Source organism: Astatotilapia calliptera, chromosome 7 (genome assembly GCF_964374335.1).
Source record: "Astatotilapia calliptera chromosome 7, fAstCal68.1, whole genome shotgun sequence".
NCBI lineage: Eukaryota > Metazoa > Chordata > Actinopteri > Cichliformes > Cichlidae > Astatotilapia > Astatotilapia calliptera.
In genome coordinates, this window is record NC_137428.1 from 25,995,494 (window position 1) to 26,006,682 (window position 11,189).

At 40.4% G+C, this 11,189-nt stretch overlaps 1 protein-coding gene and 1 long non-coding RNA gene across 2 annotated transcripts; one reads left to right on the forward strand and one right to left on the reverse strand.

The window, feature by feature from the left end:
- Window positions 1–1,351: 1,351 nt before the first annotated feature.
- On the forward strand, window positions 1,352–2,556 carry LOC145430034 (uncharacterized). Its single transcript, XR_013910411.1, has 2 exons — window positions 1,352–1,510; window positions 2,021–2,556. It is a non-coding gene; the product is annotated as an uncharacterized LOC145430034 (long non-coding RNA).
- A 2,954-nt stretch (window positions 2,557–5,510) lies between these two features.
- Window positions 5,511–7,853, reverse strand: LOC113025794 (uncharacterized). Its single transcript, XM_026173956.2, has 2 exons — window positions 7,557–7,853; window positions 5,511–7,038 (listed from the first exon to the last, which is right to left on the reverse strand). The coding sequence occupies exon 2, from the start codon at window positions 7,032–7,034 to the stop codon at window positions 5,664–5,666; it is 1,371 nt and encodes a 456-aa protein (XP_026029741.2). The 5' UTR covers window positions 7,035–7,038; window positions 7,557–7,853; the 3' UTR covers window positions 5,511–5,663.
- Window positions 7,854–11,189: the final 3,336 nt, after the last annotated feature.

Below are 11,189 nucleotides of genomic sequence, written 5' to 3' on the forward strand. Positions count from 1 at the left end.
TATGTTTAACAGTCCTTATAGAAAATAGAGTATAGAGTAAGTGATTGTATCAAATTTGTTGCACTGAATCTGGCATTTTGTAATAGTAAAGCTCTTAAAATGCTATAAAACAAGTCATTCACAGTCTTAAGTCACTGTATAAGGTCAGACAAACAATACTGCAGTTGTGCAAGATGAAGCCTCGGGGGGCTTCTTTAAATTCCTGATCCAAACCAGTGCTTCATGGTCATGGTCCCAAGAGGGATTATTCCTGATCTTTTAGCCTTTGGCAGACAGTCATCTCTCATGCTCATCCTCAGAGTTCTCTTTATCCTCTCCATTACTGGTTTGTTCTTTGTTCCATGCAAAAATAGTTTTATTCTCTAAGTCTGACAATGAAATTTCATTTTCGAGTTCTGACATTAAATTATAATCTTAAAAAAATAATACTAAAAAAGAAAAATGCATACACAATCAGTCACTGGCTCGACTGCCCCCTTATTCTGCAGGCCATGCTTCCATCCAAAGGGCCGGTGTTCTGAGAAACCATCCTACTCTGACAAAACGTCCTACCCGTATTATAATTTGACGGTGACTTGCGACTAAACCTAACCATAACCATAACCTTAAGAAATATTCCGGATGGGTGAGAGAAAAAGAAGTTAATTTAGCATTGGTGTTGTGCGCATGCGCCATGTCTGTGCACAAACATTGGCTGAACATTAGAATCGCCATGAAAGACGATTGGAGTTACTGAAAAAAGTATTTTGCACAGTTCTTATATTACTTAATGAATTCTGACTTTTTAAATTTTACTTTTTTGGGGCAGAAGTCTGAATTTAATTTAGATTTCTTATTCCACATACAAACATTCAGATTTTATTCTCAAAATTCTCATTTCCAAATTCTGACTTTTCAACTCAGAAGGTATGACTTCTTAAATTGAAATCTGACTCTTTTCTTACTTTTTGTTTTTGTTGGTGTTTTTTTTATTTGTTTGTTTGTTTTTTTCTGATTTTAATTACAATATTAATTACAAACTTTTTCCTAGAATTTGACTACAATTTTATTTCTGAACATTTTTTTTCTCAGGATTCTGAAAAATGTTATAAGCCCAGAACATTTTTTAGTGGTCAGACACTTTATGTAGACATAAACATAAATAAATACTAAATGAAATGTTAGTTGAGACAGTAATGTTTTGATTTGTTTGCACTCATGTCCATTTGCTGAGTAATGAGAGAAACTCACACTGCATGTGTGAAAATCCACTGTCAGCAAAAACATTGAACCTGTTCTGTATTATTGATGTAGAACCAATAGCAAAGCAGGATTTTTTTTTTTTTTTTTTTTTTTGTGGGTGGGTGGGCATGTGTGTTGGGGTGGGGGGGGAGGGGTCTTGGTGCTGACTGTGTTGGTTGGGTTGATAGTCTGTAAATGAAGATGAAAACCACCTCGCAGCCCTGCTGTGTTGTGGTTTGATAAACAACCGCTCCAGGATCACAGCCTCTTTAAGTAACTCCTAAGAAAGGTAAATAAATTCCATTTTGTTTCCTTAAAAAATTTATTTTTTATAGATAATGTACACATTTAATCAGTTTTATGTAATAACTTTCTAACTTTTTTTTTAAAAGGCCCCTTACCAAATATTTTGCAATAATGTACATGTGGTTACTGTTCCAAATACATCACTGATATGTTTTTTAACAATTGATATGATATGCACTGTTTATGAGAGATAAAAGAAGCAAATGCCTAGTGAATGGAAGAACAAATGTGCCACATAATGCCCAGCTAATCCTCGTGTTTACAGAGCATATCGGTCATTCTAGATGTCTGTTGTGTCAGGGTTAGGGAGCATGTAGCTTTTGTTACTGAGCCGCAGGAAATCAAAAGCTTTATCGCCAGCTGAACTGACTGCTGACAGACTTTCAAAAAACTCCTCTGCACGTGTCCTAAATGACAATTAATGAAGCGCAGTATCATTTTAATAACATTTTTTTCTTTCTAAAGTTCAACTCAACCTAATCTGTTTTTGCAGCTCTGCTCTGATGGCGGGCCAGCAAAAGCTTCCCTCACTGTGGGTTTGGATGCTGCTTATTGCAGCTTTGTGCCCAGGTGCACAGTATGCATACAGCAAGCGAGCAGGCAGCTTCAGAGGTCGCGGTACTGGTAACAAAGCGCCTCCCTCTCAGAATCGAGGCCTCTCCAAGCAGGGTGTAAAGTGGGCAGGTGCAGCAGCAGCGGGGATGCTGGGAGGCACAGGCACCGGGTACGGGCTGGGGTTCCTTGGAAAGCCAAAGCATGGGTCCGGAAATAACTATGGCCACAAAGCAGTCGCCTCTGAGCAAGATCGACAGCTTTACTACCAGCAAGACCAAAGATGCTGCAACCAGTCTCTCTGGAGAGCCTTCGTTAAAGGCGCTGCCCCTGCTCCTGCGACTCACCTCTTTCTCAGGCTGGGACATGTGGTGCCTTTTCTTACAGCAGCTTGGATAAGAGACGTGTGATCCACCATCTAATTAATGAAAAAGCTGTCATTTATCAAAGTAAATTAAAGCTTTCTTGAACAAATGATCTCTACTGTGTCATTTTATTGGAATTAAATGTCATCATGTCATCCTCATGGAGGATTTTTCTGAGAGTTTGGTTAAAAAAATACACAAGTTGTGCACTTGTGCATTTTTCTAATAACCCCTCTCTTGATATCCCTTGAAGAGATACAGCAACATTTTAGACGTGAAGATGTCACAGGCCACAGAAAAGATTTCATGATTTATTTTATTTAACACATGAACATCCAAGACAAACTATATTACACCGTGTTAGTCATAACATCTGAGGAGTATCACGAAATGTTTGCAATTCTGAGTCAAAAACAAGCGATGTCTCTAATGGTAACATGACCTCAATTACAAAGTTACAGAATATCCACAACTGAGGAGAAATAAGTGCACTTTACAGATATTCCACATCCTTGATTTAGGTGGAATTTCCCATCAAATTAAGTCGTTTTGCCAGAATCAACCAAAAAAGCAAAACAGGAACAGTCGAATATAAAAGCTTATTAACAGGAGAGAATAAAAGAAATTTGAAAGCCTGGTCACAAAGAACAACATCAGTATGGGAAGGAGAATTCCATCACTTTGAGATTTTCACACCTAACTTACACAGCATTTTTCCAGAATCCTTTACAAAACTCAGGCATGGAGAAAAAATAAAACAGGATCATAAAAAGTACGGTAAAAAGAAAAGTGAAATGATCACATGAAACACCCACAAAAATAAAAATAATAACAACACCTACTCTTGAAGAAAAAAAAGGAGAACAGATTTTAGTAGTCATAATCGCAGAGACTGTACCATGACAACCGGCGCAAGAAAATAAACAGTAGTATTTACATATCTGAGAAAAACTGTCCTATGAGACTGTTTCCCCACGCTACAATAACATGTAGGAGATTAGAGGAAGACGCACGGAAACGATGACCAACTTCAGGGCAGACGACTGGAAAATAAGTGGCTATGGAAAGTTAAAATGTGCCTGGGGATATGGATGTAAAACCAAGGCTTTTATGGGAATAAATGTTCTAATGACTCACACACATAATGGCAGAGTTCAACGGGATAAAGGAATGCAGTTTGAGTGCTACCACACCCATTTTAACTAAGGACAGTTTACATACTACAAGGAAATACAGATAAAAGACCGCATCCGTTCAACAGACTGCACAGATTAAAGCAACAAGTGCTATTTGTGCAACTTCACTGCTCATTTATGAACCCATCATGATTACTGTCTACTCTCTGTGAAAAGCTATTACATGCAATAACATAAGTAGCAATTATTAAATATGAACCAGGGCGATTCTTTCTACTTTTATTTTTATTTCTGTCTCTGCTGTTCAGCAAACCTCGATGGCTTAAAGTTCATGTGGGAAGTTTGGCTGAATTATTTACAAGGAATCCTTTATCACCATCAAGCAATCTGTAAAAACTATTAGTGACCAGGGTTTGCTTCAGTCTGTGCATGTGCTCTGTGGAGTGAGACTGAGTGGAATCCAAAACACACACATAAAACTTAAATCCTCCAAAGAGATTTCTCCTAACATTACCCCGGATAATAAACAGGGGTTAAAGTGAGCTGGATTTATTATTACTGATCAGTATTATCGCTGAATGCCTTTATTTTTCATGTGCCACAATCCTGCTGCCAGTTATTACATGCAAATATTTGCCCGGTAATAAGCCAAAAAAAAAATGACATCCCACAGCCCACTTATAACCTGAAGTGAACTTTTTCCTTCTCATCCCTGTGATGTGTTCATGGTGTAAAGGTAAATAATCCTGGTTACTGTACTTCAGCATCTAGAACATAACAGAGGAAGAGTGAGCATCAAGGCAGCAAAGTTTTTTTCTAAGTGGCGGTAATTTCAAATGCAACTTCTCGAGGACATTAAAATATCACCAAATACACAAACTGTGTCTGTGCAGTCTGTCAATCAACAGAAAACATCTGACAAATGTGTCTGCCAGCCGAAGGGAGAGGGGAAAAGAAGCATTGACGTGCAACACTATCAGAGATGTAGAAAAAGATGTATGAAAGACAGGAAACCAAAGAAGAAGATTATTTTCAAGGGTAAGGATGGCAACACGCAAGGTTTGATAAGCTGAAAATGTAAAACTTCCAATATCCTCGTTCGTTTTAGAGCTCTTAAATGGATCTACACGTGATGTGTTGCCAAATTATCCCAAAATAAATGGAAGCATATTAATTTTGCATTCTTCAAAGGTTGCATGAAAATACCAGGCAAGTTAGTGCAGGCTGCACTGGTTATGTTTGCAGTACTGTGGTGAAGTTCACAGTGATTCACTCTGCTGGAGGGGTATGGAGCAGGCTGTTCATGGTCAATGTTAGATTAGATCAAGAGTAGCAAATATTATTACATTCACTAAGCTAATTCTATCTTTTATACAATGCATCAGCCATGCAGCTTTGGATAGACCTGCTTATAACTTGTTGAATTCAGCGTGGTTAAATCCACAAAAAAGCAGTGAATACTGAATACAGGAGAAGCAGCACAGCTCAGCTGATCACAGCCTGTATGCACAAATCTGGCCTGCAAGTCATCATGTGACTTATTTCTACGTAATTCTTGTCCCCATGCTGCACCAATACAAACAAATCTCTGAGTTACCCCACTTGCCAAATCCCACTTGTACCCCATAAGCCATAATGTGGACTATGAGCTTTCATTATTTTTTCATTCTTATCCAAACTATGAAAGAAACTGCCCTGATAGTCTTCCTAAGAAAAAACTGCTGAAGTAATTGTCCTGTCCTGTTTTCTTTCTTTAATCATGAATCTCTGCATTCAGTGTCCAACAATCTGGAGATAAAAAGTGCAAAATATGGATCCAAAATAAATTAATATAAAGTATAGTGAACATCTAAGACAGATCTAACTGTAACACTTGAAACTGAGTGCCACACTTGAAATAGACATTTTTAGTCAGTATGTACATGTCAATATTTTTATATAATAGATATTAAAAGACTGTACTCTCTGGAAGTATGCAGCTGTGGTTTGCAATGTGGAGCTACTATAATATAAGCAGGAAATGAATGTGTGCATATGATGGAGGCAGTAGAAAGCCATTTGAAGTGAAGTGGAAGGTGTTTTCTCACTGGAGCAGGAGCATGCTGGACAATAGCATCACGGAGGAAGTGAGAAGATGAATGAGCCCTTGGCTCAGAGGGCTAGAGCGACTTAGCTGATATTGTTGTTCAGTTTTACGTTCCTTCAGAAATTGCTCAGAGTACTTCATGTACTTCTCTACACACTGCCGCGACTTCACTTGCTCAATCAGGGCTGGGTATCCAATCTCCTCAATGCTGACGGTGTCGTCATCTGCGTCCTCAGCTGCACTCTTGGATGTGGAAGAGCCTTGATCCTTAAACATATCAGTCGAATTCATGCAGCGACTCATGAAGCTTTCGTAGGTCTCAGCACGTGGAGGAGGGCTGTAGACGTAATCACGACCATAGTCTTTTTGATCTGTTGACTGGGTGCCATAACGACGCTGCATGTAATTATTGTAGTAGTACTCTTCTTCAGGGTTACGGAAAGTGAAATGTGGTCGGGGGAAGCGTCCTAATCCATATCCAACTGCCATTCCAGCCAAAGCACCGACGCCTGCAGCCACCATGGCTTTTTTGGCAAAACTTGGTGACTTGGGCGCATACCCCATGTTCTGCACAGAACGAGAAAAAGGTGACCCTGCCATCCCATAGCCATAGCCTCCTCCACCAAAGCGGGGACTCAGAATCTTATTATTTGGGTTCCAGTTGGAGTAGCCACCAACTGCTCCACCAGGGTAACCTCCTGGATAACCTCCTGGATTTGAACCAGGCACATTCCAACCTGGTCGTGTGTTTCCAGTTTGGACGGGGTAACCACCTGGATACTGGTAAGGATACCTTCCTGGGTTTTGTGGATAACCACCCGCTGCTGGGAAACCCCCACCTGGATGCTGATTAGGATAATTCTGGTTTGGATAACCTCCAGCAGGGTACTGATTAGGATAACCTCCGGGGTTGCTACCAGCTCTGCCTGGATATTGGTTGGGGTAGCCTCCGGCAGCTGGATTTTGATTTGGATAATTTCCTCGAGCTGGGTTTTGATTAGGATACCCTCCTGCTGGGTATCCACCTGCAGGGTTCTGGTTCGGATAACCTCCAGGATTGCCTCTGCCAGGGTACTGATTTGGGTTGCTACCGGCACCTGGATAACTTGGCTGGTTCTGTTTGGGATAAGGGTAACTTCCACCAGGAGGATAAGGATTGGTGTTTCGATTAGGACTCTGTGGCTGACGTGGGTAGTTTCCTGGTTGAGAGTTGGATGTCTTTGAATTGGTCCAACCCTTGTTGCTGCTGGATGAAGATTTTCCCCTGCTGCTGCTGGTGCCACCTCTTTTAGCACATGCCAGCTCAGTGGTCAAAAGCGACATGATAAGAAGAGACACAAGAACCATCTCACACAACCTCCCCATCATGGCCCTAAAAGGAAAAGTCATGGTTGTAAACACCCGTATATATATACATATATATATATATATATATATATAATAAACAAACATCTCTTCATTTTAAGTGTGTTGTATAGGCATAAGATTAAAAAGAGTCAGCTGCACTTTTTTTCGATAACGATCAATAAGAAACAATGTATCATTCTGGCTACATCTATTTATATATTTATATAACGCGTATAGCTAGAACACCCTCATTGAATCCTTGTCCTATTTAAAATTTAGAAATGGTGTCAATCGCATTATTATCTTATCATTTGATGATAACAATAATAATGATAATGATAATAATAATTAATGAACAAATTTAGGGTTCATAAACGTGAGGCTGTTATCACTGCATCATCCTTCCCCTTCCATTAGAAAAACATAACGGAGCCATATTATAACGGATGTGTGTGTCGTCTTTTTATCTCGCCGAACCAATCAGCAAAGCGTTTTATAATAGCATCACAATTAAATGAAATGTGATGAAGGCTAATATCTTACCAGGAATTGGTGTTTTGTGTGTAAGCGTCGATAATTCGAGTGCGTTTGTTGTTCTCTCTCCGTCTTCTCTCCGCTCCCTAAAGGGACCAGGGTGGTTTCTTCCAAATGCGGTGCGCTCGTTTTTATCATACGAAGCACCGGATTAAATGTTCCAACGATGCGAAACAACAGCATGTATACTAAAACTATTTTTAACTGCAAAACTGGTATTCTTACTTAGAATACCAGTTTTTAGTGTAAAACTAATGGCGACCATATCAGAAAGTGTCCTATAAGGGAGGCTAAACAGTATTAATTATATATCCGCACCGTCCGTTACGACTGTCAGCTACGTCCCGTTATTCACGACAAGCGCACATATGTACCCTACATAGAATGTATTTCCGGTCAGGCCTCTTTACCAACAGCCTGATAACAGTTTCAGTGGCGAGCCTAGGGTTTTTTGGTGAAACCGAACAAAAATGACAAGACCTCCTCCAACCACAGTTCAATGCAATTAAATAATAAAATAAATAAATGATACTATCAATTTAAGTGGATTTTTTAGGCGTATTTATCTGAAATGACAAAAAAGGAACACTGCAAATGCAAAAATATTTACAGCTTCAGTGAACCATTAATCCCTTTTAAATTTTAAAAGGGATGCATTTGCTTTGGGAGTTTTGATGATAGAGGTTGACATGATGAGTAACAGCTGAAATAGATAACTTTGAGGGCATGATATCCCATACTTATGTGTTGTACCGAGTGGATCGACTGAAAGGGAACAGTAATTAAATAAAAGCTCAAGGGAAGATGGCAGAAAGAAGCAGTGGTAAGAAGAAAGAACTGGCAGGTGGGTCTATAAAATTCAAAGAAAATTGACATAATGAGGAAAACGGGACAAAAGGATTAAATTACCATATCCAAATTATGCTTTGGTCATACAGGATTAAACAGTACCATTATTTAAATTGGGATAACATACTACAGGGAATTTCGGCTGTTTTCAAGAAGAGACATAGAACAAATTTGAAAACTCATCAGCAACCCAAGTCCCTTTAGCTTGAGCCAACTTCAGCTTATACACACATATAAATATACATTTGTTTTGCGACATCATATAGCATAGAATAGAATAGAATTCAACTTTATTGTCATTGCACATGCACAGGTACAGGGCAACGAAATGCAGTTTGCATCCATCCAGAAGTGCTTTAGTGATATAGATATATTACAATATATATTAGCAATAATATAGATATGTGAGTATATTACAGAAATGGGTCTATTATGGCATGTTATAACGTACACGGTATGAAGTATGTTGTGAATATTCTATAACTATAAGTATGTACAGGCTGTAGTGAGTACAAGCTATGTACAGGATATGAACAGGATATAAATTTGAAAAACTATACAGAATATGAAATAAATAACTTTACAGAAATCTGAGATATACAGCTATACAGAAATGGGAACTATGCAAGTTGTATATATATATATATATATATATATATATACTCACCCAGCACGCCCCTGCGGGCGGTTTATCCTTCAAGCTCGGGTCCTCTACCAGAGGCCTGGGAGCTTGAGGGTCCTGCACAGTATCTTAGCTGTTCCGAGGACTGCGCTCTTCTGGACAGAGATCTCCGATGTTATTCCCGGGATCTGCTGGAGCCACTCGCCTAGCTTGGGAGTCACCGCACCTAGTGCTCCGATTACCACGGGGACCACCGTTACCTTCACCCTCCACATCCTCTCGAGCTCTTCTCTGAGCCCTTGGTATTTCTCCAGCTTCTCGTGTTCCTTCTTCCTGATATTGCTGTCATTCGGAATGGTTAGCCACCACCATTTTGTCCGTCTGTATCTGGAAGTCCCACAGGATCTATATATATATATATATATATATATATATATATATATATATATATATATATATATATATATACACTGAACAAAAATATAAACGCAACACTTTTGTTTTTGCTCCCATTCCCCATGGGATGGACGTAGAGACCTAAAATTCATTCCAGATACACAATATAACCATCCCTCCCAAACAGTGGTCACAAATCAGTCCAAATGTGTGGTAGTGGGCACATCTGCTATATTGAGATAATCCATCCCACCTCACAGGTGTGCCACATCAGGATGCTGATCTGACATCATGAGTAGTGCACAGGTGTACCTCAGACTGCCCACAACAAAAGGCCACCCTGGAATGTGCAGTTTTGTCTCACAGCAAAATGCCACAGATGCCACAAGCAATGAGGGAGCGTGCAATTGGCATGCTGACAGCAGGAATGTCAACCAGATCTGTCGCCCGTGCATTGAATGTTCATTTCTCAACCATAAGCCGTCTCCACAGGCGTTTCAGAGAATATGGCAGCACATCCAACCGGCCTCACAACCGCAGACCTCGTGTAACCACACCAGCCCAGGACCTCCACATCCAGCAGGTTCACCTCCAAGATCGTCTGAGACCAGCCACCCAGACAGCTGCTGGAACAATTGGTTTGCACAACCAAACAATTTCTGCACAAACTGTCAGAAACCGTCTCAGGGATGCTCAACTGCATGCCCGTCGTCCTCATCGGGGTCTTGACCTGACTTCAGCTCGTCGCCGTAACAGACTTGTGTGGGCAAATGCTCACATTCAATGGCGTCTGGCACGTTGGAGAGGTGTGCGCTTCACGGATGAATCATGGTTCACATTGTTCAGGGCAGATGGCAGCTGAGAATGTCCCAGTTCTTGCATGGCCAGCATACTCACCGGACATGTCACCCATTGAGCATGTTCGGGATGTGCTTGACCGGCGTATACGACAGCGTGTACCAGTTCCCACGAATATCCAACAACCTCGCACAGCCATTGAAGTGGAGTGGACCAACATTCCACAGGCCACAATTGACAATCTGATAGACTCCATGCGACGATGTGTTGCACTGCATGAGGCAAATGGTGGTCACACCAGATACTGACCGGTTCTGGGTCCCCAGACCCCCAATAGCGCAAAAAACTGCACATTCCAGGGTGGCCTTTTGTTGTGGGCAGTCTGAGGTACACCTGTGCACTACTCATGATGTCAGATCAGCATCCTGATGTGGCACACCTGTGAGGTGGGATGGATTATCTCAATATAGCAGATGTGCCCACTACCACACATTTGGACTGATTTGTGACCACTGTTTGGGAGGGATGGTTATATTGTGTATCTGGAATGAATTTTAGGTCTCTACGTCCATCCCATGGGGAATGGGAGCAAAAACAAAAGTGTTGCGTTTATATTTTTGTTCAGTGTATATATATATGTTGCATATCCGTCCATGCATGAAAGCATGAAAGCATCAAATGCTTATACCCATGTTTTGCTTATTTTTATCCATCTGCAGAATGCTATTTGTTTGTTTATTTATTTTTGGCCATATTTAAGGCAACCTTTTAATTATTGAGATTTTAAATGGTTAACACCTTGTGGTAAACCCTCTGTATTCACTCTTATAACATGACCTTATTATGGTTGACTTGAAAAATGCTTTCAAGTCTATCATACACAATGCACTCTTCACTTGGCTCAGTATTGTCAAGGGGATTTTCATTACCATAGAAAGGGTCCTGCAATTATCTCCCCCCCCCCCTCCCCCACTGTT

What these genes read in the sequence shown, in the direction of transcription:
- LOC113025794 (XM_026173956.2), bottom strand. Translation starts at nt 7,034, where the DNA reads ATGATGGGGAGGTTGTGTGAGATGGTTCTTGTGTCTCTTCTTATCATG.